The sequence below is a fragment of the Eupeodes corollae genome, chromosome 2, assembly GCF_945859685.1.
Source record: "Eupeodes corollae chromosome 2, idEupCoro1.1, whole genome shotgun sequence".
Taxonomy (NCBI): domain Eukaryota; kingdom Metazoa; phylum Arthropoda; class Insecta; order Diptera; family Syrphidae; genus Eupeodes; species Eupeodes corollae.
Genome location: NC_079148.1, coordinates 152,188,913 through 152,204,266, shown reverse-complemented (window position 1 = coordinate 152,204,266; position 15,354 = coordinate 152,188,913). Strand labels below are relative to the sequence as shown.

The 15,354-nt window shown below is 31.1% G+C and overlaps 1 protein-coding gene across 3 annotated transcripts in view; it reads left to right on the top strand.

The window, feature by feature from the left end:
- Nucleotides 1–460: 460 nt before the first annotated feature.
- The window catches only part of LOC129946725 (uncharacterized), a 58,638-nt gene continuing 43,744 nt past the window's right edge, over nt 461–15,354 (top strand). The window contains exons 1-2 of one of the 3 annotated variants that reach the window (XM_056057009.1): nt 461–640; nt 12,293–12,433. In XM_056057009.1, the coding sequence (XP_055912984.1) occupies nt 12,407–12,433 (27 nt within the window). In that variant the 5' untranslated portion in view covers nt 461–640; nt 12,293–12,406. Of the gene's footprint in view, nt 658–12,292; nt 12,434–15,354 lie in introns of all 3 variants that reach the window. The other 2 variants (XM_056057008.1, XM_056057010.1) reach the window with 2 other exon arrangements.

Below are 15,354 nucleotides of genomic sequence, written 5' to 3'. Positions count from 1 at the left end.
TCGTTCGCTTCAAACTATGATTGTCTCTGTGACACATTTGGCGCTCAATTTTAAAATTGTTTTTATGTGGATTGTGGAACATAAGTTTATCTGACATGCTGCCGAGCCGGTAAAATTTTCTCTCACCATCTCACCAGCTGAGAGGTATTTTCTCAACCCTCTCTCAGTCAGTAGAGCGTAAATTGACCATTTCAACTTAAAGCGGAAAACCTACCTTGCTGGACACTTAACACTGCTGCTGCCGATAGGATATGTGTTTTATATCTTTAAGATACATTCGCAGTAGACGTCTTCTCTGTGCTTTGTTTTTGTTTTCATTCTCGTCTTAGTATATTTTAAGTTTGTTTTGTTTTTTTTTTTTTATTTTATCTTTATGCATTGTGTCTTTCTCTGATCGGTGATCATACAGCGTGGATCTCAACTCAGAAGCAACAGCTTAAGGTTGGCGTTTGGGGCGTCCAACATTTTAGTTTGGCTCGTGTCGCCATCGTGTATTGTCGCGTTGACCGTTGGGGAAATATATATTTAATTTTTAATTTGATTATAATTTTTTTTAAATAAAAACATCCCTTTTGTAAGGAAGTAATAAGTTGATATATAAAATAAATCAACTGATATTTATATCGTGTCGCAGTTTTGTGTAAGAAATCAATCTTTGTAAGCTCAATAATATATTGGAACTTTGTTTTTATTGTTTCCTGTCGCGTTTAACAATCGTAACGTGTGTAGTTGAAGAGTTCTTGCGCAATAATATAAACTTTATCACCTTTTGTCACCACCTATCGCCCTGTGAAGTTTTTGTATGTTTTATTTTTACAATCATTTACGACCGCAGTGACTGAGGCGCATCAATAAGAAAGCGTAGTTAATTGTGTCAAAAAAAGTCTTTTCGGTGGCTCATTATCTACTTTTCACTTTTATTTTCGGTTAAGGGTCATTACGTGTTGTACTGTTACTTTTTTTCTTGACTTATTAATAAAGGGTTTTAACGACTACGCGAGGCGGTTTATTTTTGTTAAAAGTAAAAAAAAACAATAAATTGGAGTTTTAATATCTAAGTATTATTCTTTTGATCTCGTATGTATATACATACATACATAAGTTAATGAGGAGAGTTTTGGTTCCCAGGCAAGATGATATGGATGTTTGTAAAGTCAATGTTGAATGAATTTCTTTCTACTTTAGTAACATTGGTAACTGGAATTTTGACATAGCTGTTTTCAAAACATTTTACATTTAATAATCGTCTTTTATCAATGATCAATAGTTTTGCTAAACTATGAAAATAATTAATAAGATACCCATACTGATAGATTATTTTGTATATTTGCTGAAAAATCAATTGTAACTTTTTTCTAAATAATCATTTCTTTCGAGTTTGAACGTCAGGTCTTTTGTATTTTCTTGACAAAAATAACATACAATTCCCTCAAATATTATTAAAATAGAATGACAAACAAAACTTTTTGGTAGGTTCTATAATCAAAAATACCGTAAATTCAAGTTCGAATATCAGCTCTTTTGTACAGATTGGTAAAATTATAGTTGACAAGTTTCTTACTACACAAAAATGCAATTATAATAATTTTTGCAGGTATTGTTCTTTTTAAGAATAATTTTCATGTCACTATAAAATTAATTTAAAAAAAATGATCCCACTCAAAACATTTCCTGAACATGACTTAAATCATGTAAACATTTCTAATCCGTATCAAAAAACATCTAAATACTTCCGTCAGTAAAAATATGTGCATAAATATTTTATTTTCGCACATGAAAACAAAAACAATAACTTGATCAACTTATCACACTTCTTGTTTTAAGCTTGTGTTCATCAATAAACATATTTTAAAATAAAATTTAAAAAAATCAAAATAATCCCTCATGAATATTCAAATTAGTTGTTAATCATTTATAAATATGCAAAACTAAAACCAACCAAACCCAAAAAAAATCAGACCAATTTTAAACTAATTTGGATGTAAATTTTTGTGAATTATTATTAAATCGTTAGTTTAAGTAATTTGTCATTTTTCAAAGAAATGAAAGAAAAAAAGAAACAATCAAAGAAGAAAGAAGAAAAATTTGCATAAGACCTTAAATTATTGTTATTTTTGTTTTATTTAAAATCAAAACTCTGATGAATCACATACTCAAACATTATTATTGCGATAAAAATGTTGTTGATGTTGATTTGTTTTTATTTAAACAACAAAAAAAAGTTGAGTGAACTTTTTGATTATTGACTTAAAAACAAAAAAAAAAACGAAAACTTTACCATAAATCAAAAAAGATGATTATGTTAGGTAAGTTATGGCCTTAATAGTTCGTGTTTAAGATAATTAAATTTATTTCTTCTTAAAAACATAAGTAAAGATAATTTGTAGGTTTTTGTTTTTGCAAATTTAGAAAAAAAATTGTTACGAAATAAATAAATAGCTCAATAGTAGGCGTTTGTATAAAAATAATAACAAATTTTGGACCTATTAAATTTTTAAAATGTTTCAAATTTGAGTTACTCATAGAATTGATTCAGTTAAAATTGAGAGTAACGCAACTCCAATAAAGAATACTATTTGGTCAGTTTGATACACTTACATTTTTTACTTAAACTAAAACATATGGAACCCTTACAAAAATAGCTTTTGAAGAATAAAGGATAGTTTTTAAGTTTGGATGGACTGCAAAATCCTTAAAACTCTGTCCAAAAAAGTTAAACAAATAAATTGGGTGGCTCAACAGTCCGTTGACAACTAGGACCTAGGGACTTAAAACTGCCAACCGTTCATGTGTGCGAGTACTGCTGCCAGGGATGATGGGGACCTACAGTTTTAAGCCGAATCCGAACGGCTTATTTGAGAAAGCACTTTTCATGACAAGAATTTCTATTGGAAAATTTGTCAATTCCTCGCAAGAGGAAGTACCCTTTAGATATCAAATGCAGGAATCAAACCCAGTCACTATCACGGCACGGGTACTACGTCCAAAAAAGTTAGTTAGTTTATTTCACTAAAGTTTTTGAAAAAGTAATACAAAAATTGACAAAATTTTGCTATTACGTTCTACACAAACATTTTTGTTTTCACAACGTTTTTGTTTTCAAACCTCAATGAAACCAAAATATATTTTTTATGAGTTTTATAATTTTCAATTTAAATACAGGTCTCAAATAATTTTGGAATTAATGTTTTGGCATACTACTAGGTTATAGTCGAATTGATCAGTACAACTTTTTTCATTTTAACTTAAACATTGGATTCTTATGCTTGAAGAGTTTGCTGGTTTATTGGCACAAGTGTGATGCAATTTTTTAAGAGGCTGAAGTTGACTCATCGTTGTCAAAGATTCTTTCCAAAAAAGCAAAAACCAACTTGGACTTAAAACTTGAAAATCTGATTTTCAACCAATTTTATTTATTTAAAATCGTAGTCAATACATTTTTAGAAATATTTTAACAAGGTATTTCTCAAAATGTCTTTTTTTTAAGGGTAAGATTTATAAGTCATTCATGTAACCAAACAATACATATATTAATATTAGGATATTGGGATCTTGACTGAGGTTAAGGAAGCGGAGCACTAGCCAAGAGCGCGACACTAAGTTATTCCGAGCTACTCTTAGATAGTAACCATGGAATGATCGGTAATAATTACGTTCCCTGTTTGTAGTAGAATACTAGGGAATAACGTCTTTTTTGTTGTACACTTTAGAAGAAGTAGAAAGTGGAATAAACAAGGTTAAATTCCTTCCGTGTCCCTGGTTGCAAGCCAGAAGGTAATCGATGCTTTGTCTAGCTTGTACAAGCTATTTCCTTAAAAAAAAAAAGGGGACCACACAAGATTCGGTCGGGAATACATTCCCTATCCGTAGCAGTAATCTAGAAAACAATCGAATGGCATAAGCTTTGTCCATCCTACGCACAGGAGAAGTAAACAACAGAATAAACGCGGAAGAAAAAGGGTATTTTGGGATCCATAGTGCGAAATAGAAAGGTACTGTCAATTGAAAACAGATGAATGGCATATACCATACGTCTTCGTTAGATGTGTATGCAATGGTCCTGCTTACTACATCGGCTGGTGTTACGTTTAATCGTATCAGGTTCTTAACATAAAACCATAAAACAGTATTCGAGAGGTGTTAAGTCACACCAACAAGGGGACTAGTAACCAGAACACTTTCTGGAAATAAAGTTGTCACCAAATTAATTGTCAAGGCCACTGTATGGAAAGTATCTCAGTATTCTTGGTTATAAATAGGTGATTTCATTTTTCAAAAAATATATCAATCAGCATTGCCTCAAAGTGCTTGCAATTTTCCGCTTCATTTTTGGTTATTCGCGAAGCTATTCAACCAGAAATAAAGGTGTGTGTTTATTTGACATTCGAGAGAAAGTCTCGGGAGACTGTCTATTTGAGAGCCAAATTTTAAAAATTTAGAATATTGAGAGTTTTCTTGCTGGGGATACTCTCATAAACGTGTCCACTTGATAGATTTCCTCTGCTTGCATATTATCAGTTGGCCATGTATTCTCACAAGCTGCTTTAATTACCGGCACTGTTCTTAAAAAAAAATTAAACAAAATGTTGGGTCAAACCACGAGTAGATCGTCGTAATCAATTCGGTGCGGGGTCTGCTGGTACAAGAGAGCTTCAAATTGAAGATTCTAAACAATATCAAAATTGTAGTCAGTAAAATTGAACTTCTGATACAAAACGTCGCTCGAACCCATAATTTTTAAAAATATATCTAGTAACGGAAAGCTGGTAAAACTAATATTTTTAGCATTCAGTGAATAAAGCGCAAATCATTTTCAAAGGAAAAGACTAAAAGCTAATTGTATGATCTGTGCAGATGATTCATATGGCAGCCTTCAGTACCTTTTTCGGATTTCAGAATGTACAATAGGAAGAATTGTTGGAAACGTCTGTCCAGCAATTTTTAACAGTTTAAAAGATAAGTTTTGGAAGGTAAAAACGAAAAAAGAATGTATTTTCAAATCAAGTTTATATGAACAAAGGACATAGTTTCCACTGCTTCCACTCTCGATAGCTACTATAGCAAAATATGAATAGTGTTGGTATTCCGCGAGCTTATCTCGGATAGTGGTAAACATATGTGTCCATTTGCGAGTGATTTTAAAAAAGATCAAATGTCGAAAGTAATTAGTTAACTCTCCTCGAGCTACTCTTCAGACTATATCAACTTTCGAGATCGATCTCGACAGCAGTTTGAAAGTAACTCGCAGAACGTTTACTCTCAAATAGACACCCACCTTAAGCTTCATCACTTAATATAATTCTTCGGACAAAGTGCTCTATGAATTCAGCGAAAATATGAGCTTTTTTCAAAGTACATTTCCACAGTTTGGAAGCATAGTTCTGGTATAAAAAGATGCATGATGAATTGCCAAATCCTACTGAACAAAAATATCTACTTAATCCATGAGAAAACAAAAAAAACACCATTTAACCATCATGCTTAATCTGTATCTACATACCATAATTTTAAGTCCTTGGAATATCAAAAACCTTGTCAGAGAAATAATTTGTAAAACTTTTCAAATGCGAATCACTTTTAAAATATTGCAATATTTTTTTATATGATGAACATCCCATGTAAATATTTATAACTTGATACTAACAATGTTTAAATTGTTAAAATAAACATATACAAGTTAAAAATACTTATCAATTTAAACTTCCGGGTTAAGTTTTAGATAACAGAAAATAGAAACTTACAAGAAAAAAAAAACCATCAATTAAAAGGTTAACATTTTCTTAAACACTCCCTTGATAATATAAATTTAAATTTAACAAACCCATTCAAGAACTTTCCACTTACTCTTGATACTTTATTTATTTAATCAATCTTAAGTTTTTATCTTTGCCTTCATGTTCAAAAAAAATATATAAAAATATATTAAACCTTACAGAAATAATTTACAATTTACCACGCCTCGCCTCTTATGCTGACAGGCTTGTTAAGTTTCCAATGTTTTAATTATAGATTTCTAAAGTGTGTTTAGTGTTGATTCAATGTTTTTTAAACCTGAAATACATAGAAGTTGTGATTTATAATTGATTTAATTCAATACCAATCGATGCCATTATTAAATAACGATCTTCATTTTGATCAATAAATTCATCTAGGCAACCGTTCTGCTGCTGCCATTGACCATACCACCGTTTCTTTTGGTTTCCATCAAATCAAAATCAAAACCAAAACAACTACCAACAAATTGGCCGTCAATTAGTCGAGCAATAAAATTGATTTAATATTCATTCGTCGAATATCAAATGAAGTTTGTAGATTTCATTATAAATTTTTTTGTATTCGATTATTTTTTCCTCGTTCTCGAGCTAAGATTTACAATTTTGCAATCATCAATATGGATTTGGGTGGCCAATTGAAATGCTAACCTTTTTGTTTTAACATTTTTGAATTTATACCTATTGGCGCGAGTCCTAAATCCCGCCATTACACCGTCGCGTCGGCCTATGTCAATAAGCCTAGCTTATGAATGTCTTAGCTTGAAACCTAGTCTCATTCTATGCTCGCACGTTCTACACATTTGTTAAACATACATCAGCTCATTAATGCGCACCGAGATACAAGATACACTTCAATTCATAGTTTTGTGCTGTTGCACCAAATCGCACGCCACCGCTGCACTGCTGCTGCACCACCTATGCAGCGGAGTATATGCATGTATTTTGTTGATTTTGTTGCGAGTTGTTGCCAATGTTGACACTTATGTGTCATAATGTTGTCGGTTTATGGCAGCCCCTTAGGTGCACCGAACGAGGTTGTAAATTTGCCTGATTGACAGCCATGCGATTGAGATTTTATCACCAACTCGTGTTTTTCCAACAGATATGTAATGATGCTTACATATTTTTAACTTGACGAACAAAAAAGTCTCAACTTCATTCGCTGTCTTCTAGAACTTTTTTTTCTTAGGAATGAGAGCGATATGGCTAAGCTTAGCTAAGTCGTAAGAAGTCCGAAATATATCCGTTAAGATAGTTTAAATTACTTTTTGAAAGTTTTAACAGATGTTATTGCAGAAATGATTTAAAATCCAATAGAAACTAATTAAAAGTGAAAAAAAACTACAAGAATTCAGACATTAAGGTACATATAAAGACAAAAAGTTTGATTAAAAGATACTTTATAATAAAAATTGTGGTGTTAAATTACTTCTTGCCTATTTGGATACAAAGTTGTCAGTTTATATTCGCTATGTTGGCTTTTGAAAGTCCAAATCGGAAAGGTTTATGTTTAATTTGTGTTTGTCTTGACTTCTTTTAAACTTAAAATGGAAGTAAACGCTTTTATGTTTGGAAGACAGTTTCGAATTTCATGTTCAAAATTGTACACAAATCAAAATTTTTCAATGGACTTCGATTTAATTTTATGAATATTTTTTTTATATCCAAGAAAGACGCGAATAGTCCAAGTTGGTGTGTGGTCAATTTTGGTCAATGTTTTGACGTTGAATCATAAACAGTGACTGACGATAAAAATCAGTTTTGGTGGTCGTACCAATTTTTTGCAATGACAAGGTTAGAAAATTGCAAAACAAAACGTTATTTTGATGATAAAAACTTTTTTAAGAAGTTAGAAATAATGTTTTACTTTAAAAAAAAAAAACTAAAAATTGACCTCAATGTTATGAGATTGATAACTTTTTTAAATCGCCAATATTCTGAAATGAAAATTTATAAATTTTTTTGAACACTTCATGTTTACGTCTACATTCTAAAACGACGACAATGTCAAAAAGAAATTAAATTGACGGTTTCTGAAAAAAATGCTCCTCAAAATCCTTAAATTTTATATTTCCGTGAAAACTTAAAAATTTCATTACTATTTTTATATGATGAAATTTAAAGAAATACGAAGATAGATAGATAGATACAGATTTTATTGAATTAAAGTTAATTTTACATTACACCAAAAATGTTAGAAAAATCATTATTAGTTTGACAACAAAACACAATGAATGTAAAAAGCCCTCAATATAATAACTTTTAAATATATAAAATGGTATTTATAATTTTATAACAATAAACAGTTCATGACAGACTACAAATAATTTAAAAAACAGTGAATAGAAACACAATCAAAAATGTTCGTTAATTATAGCACTTCTATATCTAAGCGCAGTTTTGAAAAATTCTTAAAGATTGACAACATTCATTTCATTCAATAAACTTATCACTTGATCTTCCGATTGAAAGTCTTTTCTAAATACATTCCTTCTGATTTCTTCGAGATCGGTGTATTTTAACAAGAAGTTGACGGTATCCTCGCTTTCTGATAGGTTGCGCATATTACACTTTAAGGGTAAATCAGGTCTGTGTGGAATGAAATGTAAATCTATTAGTTCACTTATTAGTCTGACCACCATAGAAATCACACGGACATTATTGGAATCCTTAAAATAGTTGTTCTCTGCAAGGTTATGATTTAATCTGCTGTAAATTGTTCTGTACAAGGAACTAGACGCTTCAGAAATATATTCAGATCTACATTTCTCATCAACCTTTAAAATAACTTTATACAAGATGTTTTTAGCGGTTGCTAGATCCTCGATGTGTTCATTTTAAACACGTTAAGCAAGAAGTCCGCTTGTAACTTCAGTGTTTTTATAAATAAAGGAGATAGACCCGTTTCCAGCATTATTACGTACTTTGGCGTATTTTTTGGCAAATGAAATATTCTTTTTATAAAGTGCGTTAGGAGTATTTCAAACGAGATGTACTTTTTACATTCCCATACCTGCGATCCATATAAAAGTATGCTCTCAGCTTCTGCTTCAAAAACTTTAAACTTGCTACTATGTGCTCTACACTTTTTCATGAAGCATTGTTTCCATGTCATACTAATAGCAGTTTTAGCCTTAACCAATTTCTTCTTTAAGTATTTTTCCAAATTTAAATTATTTGTAACAGTAATGTCAAGGTATTTGCAGTAACGCACTCATTCAATATTTTTGCGATGATAGCTCCATTTTTCATGCATTTCTTTTAACAACCATAGCCTTGTTTTTATCTATATTTATTATTAATTTAAAAAGCTTTTTTTAATACTTTCCCATGTTTTTTTAGACCATAAGCTTATGAGGCTTTGTTCTTCTTAATCTCCGAACATGGTTCCTTATATTCAAGACGGACTCCATTTCAGAATTAATATGACTTTGCAGTCTCTGGTTGTGCGATACAGCGTATTTTTTAACAACTTTTTTTTAACCATTTCTATTTGTAAGTCACGATGTAGATCGGTATTTCTTATGTACCAAGGCGCATTAACTATTCCACGAAGGACTTTGTTTTGGAATTTTTGGATGATTTCGGTATTTGTTTTCTTTGTACAGCCCTATAATTGGATTCTATAGGTCCAAACAGGCTTTAGTACTTGATCACAGCATTATTTTGTTTTTTATTGATAAATCAGAGCTGTTACCTAGTAACCAATATATTTTTCTAAGATTCAATTTTAGTTCTTCTCTTTTCTTTTTGATGTGCTCTTTCCACATTAGCTTTGCATCCAAGACCATTCCAAGGTATTTGGCCGTATTGGCATAAGGTACAGCTTGATTCTTATTAATGAATATTGGAATATTGTTTATCTTTTTATTTGTAAAGTTTATATGTAAAAATTTTGTTTCATTGAGTTTGACACACCATTTTTCGGTCCAAGCTCTCACTGTGTCGACAGCATTTTGTAGTTTTGCTGCTACCTAAGAGACACATTTGTCGGGTATCAAAATTGCGGTATCATCTGCAAAAGTAGCCTTTATGGTGTGATTACCAACTGGAATATCACTTGCGTATAGTAAATACAGGGTAGGACCTAGGATGCTTCTTTGTGGTACACCGGCTTCTATTTTCTTCAATTCCGAGTATTTTTGATCGTACCCTACTCTAAACAATTGGTCTGAGATGTACGATTTTAATATTTCAAAATACTGCCTGGGAAGTCCCTTTGCAGTTTGTACTCAAGTCCCTCATGCCAAACCTTGTCAAAAGCTTGAGCAACATCTAAGAAAATAGCTAAACATACTTGTTTTTCTTCTAATGCTTTTCCTATTACATCCAGTATTCTATGAACTTGGCATATCATGTAATGTTTATTTCAAAAGCCAAACTGATGGTTTGGGATTAACCTTCTGTCTTCTATGATTTTGCTAAGTCTCTTCAGAAACAGTCAGAAAAACTTTTGCCATTTAAAAGATCCTTGAAATGGGAAAGCATTACATTTGAAGACAGTTTTGTGGGGGTAGTAAAACGTTTTCTATTCAGATCTCTAGCCAGTTTCCAAAAACAAACGGAGTTTTTACAAGATGCTAGTCGGTCTGCTTGCTTTTCTAAAACCCCTTTTTATAAAAACCCTTAAATAATTTTAAATTTTTAGTTATTTATTCAAAATATTTCCAAAAAATCCATTAATATGAAGAAATTATATGGACGGTTTTGGATTAAATTAAAAACTTTATCGAAAATCCTTAAATTTCATATTTTAGTAAAAATTTAAATATTCCATTTATATTTTGATATTGACGGAATTTTAAAAATTATATAAACGAATTATAAAAAAAGCTTTATATCAGAATATAAGGTGCTTCTGAAAAATTGTATTAATGTATTTTTGAGAATTTTGGAAAATCTATCTGTATTTCAGTAATATTTACGAATTGGTATTTTAAAAAATCACATGTTCGCTCATATTTTCAGTCATTAGCGATTTAAACCTGAATTACGGATAAGACTGGAGAGAATCTCTCAAAATTTCATTCAATAATACACAACCTCATCTCGATACTTTTTAAACGATATCGCCTCGTTAATACGGTCTAACAAGATGATACCAAGACTTTTTTATCGTTTCCAGCCTTAATTTTACTACACAGCTTGAATCTTCTTTAAGACAAAATTGGGGAGGCACATTAAAAACCTAGAAACCAGTTAATTTCTTTGCTTCTTCGGAAATTAAAATACATTTGAAATATTCCTCTATTAAATGTATGTATCTCGTTTTGTCTTTTTTAATTTCTTCTTTTTAATCTTAGTTTTAATGATTTTACTCCAAAATGTTTAGGGTCAGAAATTGAAAATCTGGGCTTAAACATATGTGCTCAATCTTAAATTCATTGGAATCGTACTCATGTACTTCTATTTTCAGCTGAATAACCTTACAAACATTCACGTATTATTTCGTACAATTCAGACAACTTCCTTATAAATATCCTCAAACTAATCCCGTTTGGCAGACATTAAGGCATTCTATCCAAAAAAAAACGATTAAATCTTAAATCTGATGGACTATTACCCAAACTATTTAGTAACGCTTTATATCTTTTTAAAAATCCGGAAAGCCAAACGGCTATAAACATTTTTATCTCTTAACATTATTATGCCCGAATCACATGTCAGACATCATTAGGTGTGACCAAATCTATCAAATCCAAACTGGGAATATCTGCCAACATCCATCCGTCCGTCGTTGTCGCCTAAAGGCTATAGGTGGAGGTACTCCTCGTATCGTATGAAGCTGACAACATATTGCAATTAGACCATATTTAAAATTAAAGTCTCTCTCTCTGTCTTTACTCTCCTTGAGCTAATAAATCACCATAAGAATATCTTTTGGCTCAATCTGTCTTAAATGTCTTACCATTGACCGACACAAGAATGAAATGTTTTCCTCTTCGCACGACTTCTCTTGATGCTTGACTTGAATCTAGTTACGTACAATGGCTATCGGGTATAAATATATGTATGTTGGTACCTATGGACATAAAGCCACATCCACTACTAGACTCATGTTTCTTACTGAAGCCGAAGCCATGTAATACTTCCAGCTTCCATCAAGTTTATGTTACATGAAAGGGCAGTAGTTGCAATCTTATCTTACATATAGCAAAGCAATCCATATTGATCAGAAGGTAAAGAGACTTTGGTTTAAAGTCTTCGATTACTTTTGCGCAATAACAACAAGAACAACAAATATAGTACATTCCAAAAGTGCGCAGTGCGCCACCAAAGCAATAATATTATTAAGTAATTCAATCAATGGACAAAGTGTGGTTGTTTTGAAGTCCATCCCTCTTTTTTGCTATTTTTGGAATCCAACTCTCCTTCTTTGAATTACATGCAATCGAATCGGAACCGTATCCGATTTCACAGGGTGGTGTGGCGTAACCAAAGAGAATGGAATAACATGAATTTATTTATTTTTAATGTAAAAGTCATTTGAATTTTTTTGTTTTATTTTATTTATTTAGTTGTGATTTAAATAAAGTCAACGATTTTAAAAGTGAATGTGATAAAAACAAATTGAAATAAAACAACACTTTTTTCATCAAACATCAGACATCGAACATCAAACAACTATAAGGATGGTGCAAGGACTTAAAAACAAAATGGTAAGTTTATATTTATTTCTATTTTAGTCTCATGTATCATTGCAACTGTTTTTTAAAATAATTAATTCTTATTTTAAACTTGATATAGCGAGTTATTGTAATCGATCCGATTTGTCCAATTGAACGTTTTGACATTTTTCAATATTTCAAGGTATCTAATAATTTCCATTTACCGAGCTGTGAGTTATATCCTTTTAGCACAAAAAGGACCAATTAAGGGTTAAATGCAAAAAATTGAGAGATAATGTTTTGTATTTTTAGACAATTTTTTAATTTTTCTAAAATTAGATTTTGTACGAATGATTAAGGCCATGTTCTTAGTATGAGGTTTTAAAGGTTTTTTATCTTACTAAGCACTAATTTCTTAAGCCATTCAAAAACTTATTCTTATATATTATTATTATAAATTTCAGAAGAAATACTGCAGTCTTAAAAATATAAATTTTTTTAAAATATGATCTAGGAACAACCTGCAGGCAGAGAGAATTGCTAACAACATCAACACCTGGCTATGAGCCTTAATTTGACGGCAAGTTTTTACACTTGCTGCCCTCGCATTTTATAGTCGCATAGTTTTTTAAAGTAACCAAGAGGATTTACGCAAGGATTTACTTTCTCTTATTTGGCCAAATGTTATTGCATATGTTGTACATATACTTATTGGGTTTGTATAATTTTGATCAGTAAGACAACCCCTAACACAAGAAGAAGGACGATATTCCTGTGTTTACCATCTTTCGTTAAATTTAATCTTAGGAAGCTCACAAGTTGAGAATTTTTTCAGTGAAGTTCTAAGCTGTGCTCTTTTCAATAATTATGAATTGATCAGTACCATTTATCATCGAGCTGCACTGATTTCTCTAACTTGCTCCCCGGGAGCCCTCACGTGGAGGTGCAAGAAAGTACTTCTTCTTTCCCGATTGCAGACAAGCATATAGGATCCCTGCTTCTACACGGAAGTCAGTTTGACTCCCAACCTGCAGGCAGATGATATCTGCCCACACTAAATTTTTTATCGTGAAGATGAGAGAAGGAAGATCAAGTTAGCAAATTTAAGGAAACGCGGTTGGTTTTTTTTTAAATAACCCCTGGTAATGCTAACTTGACAGTTAATTCAGGACTACCACCCCTCAAAAACGGTCAAAATAAACTTAAATTGACAAATTGGCATGACAACTATTTTATTGCACAACTTTTTAGTGAACATGTTACAACCATTGTTTCAATAACTTAAAAGTTGATAATATCGTTAGAACGTTTTTAGCTAGAATTATTCTAAATTTTCATGAAAATAGTTCGTTTTGGGAATTTCTTCATTTGAAAGGGAAATTTTTTTGGGAAATAAGTATGTAAAACAATAAAATGTCTAATGTCTATATCTATCTAAGACATATTCAGGCTAATAAATTCCATTATTAGTTTCCTAAAATTTTAAAGTGGTAATGCTAACTTGACGGACATGTAACCTTTCAGTGATATCCTAAATAACTTTTATAAGTAAATTTTATAATAAGTGAAATATCTTGAATATCAGACAAGGTATCACCGAGGGTTTTCTACTTTTCAACCCTTTTTCGCTATTCATTAGTTTTTAAAGAATGAAACAAAACTTTTTTCCGATACTTGCTCTCAGCCCAAAAATCGAATAAAATGCAAAGAACTGAATCTTCTTCAGCCCTTTTCTTAAATTTGTTGGTTGTATCCAAAATGGGAGGTCTTTTTGGGAAATGCTGAGACTTATAAATTAAACTAACCAAAAACACTATACATGAAGATATAAATCCTTCGTACGTATCACCCTCCAAGACCCATTTGCTAACATTGTTGTATTTGTAATGTGGACGAATTCAACGAGAAAAATTGAAGAGTTATCAAGCATATATAGAATTGACTACTGAGTTTTTAGGGGAAATTTCATAAATTAAAGGAGAAATCACATGCATACTTAAAAGCGTTTATGAGTCCGATTTCCGGTTTAGCTAATAGGCAAACCAATATGGCTACCGAGGATTTATATCTTTACTAGAGTGTTTTTGAAACTAACTAATAACATAAAGCTTTGTTTACTTTTCTAAAATCATTTTCAGCATCCCTAGATTCCAAAAAAATCGTAGAATTATTATTTTTGAAAACTACATATCAGTGAAATCTTAATTTTTTGAAACTACATATTTATTTAAAATTAGTGGCTGAGCAGGATTTTCACCATGACATCAAGCTTAAAATAAATATAAAACCCGTCTTTTGTTAGAAAACCTATCAATAGTATAGTATGATCTTAAACGAATAACAAACACAATATTCGCAGTAAGAATACTACCTATAAAAGTTAAAGTAGAATCTAACTACGGACTAAATGGGTTTATTTTGCAAAAGAAAAAAATAGAAAAGATAAATAAGTTTTGCTATCTTTTCATCAAAGGTTTAAATAAATCTTTTTGGTGTTTTACAAGAAGATTTAAAAATGATTAAGTTTGGCTGCACTTTCTAAAACGCAAATGATAAAACCTTTTCCTCCACACATGTTTTTCTGCACCAATTTTGACTCGACTCCGATCTTCGACCGGAATCGAGTTGAATCAAGCTCATTTCAACTCGATTCAGGTATATAAAGAATTGAGGTGAGCTTCAAGCTCGCTTCATTACCACATGCTAAAGTAGTAGTCTATGAATAAACCCCCTCCATGAAGTTTTTATTTAATGTCAAAGCTGCAATTATTAAATAAACTTTTTTTATAGAATCTCAAATTCCATATGTTTCTTATTTCTTCTTGAAAGTTGTCCATTTTATTAGTTTTAGTTAGTGTTTTAAGCTGAAGTTAATTTTAACTTTTGATTTTCACCAAAATTTTGTGTTTTTTTATTACTATTATTCTGACAGGTCTTCTTTTACCAATTTTTAAATACAAAAATGTGGCTAC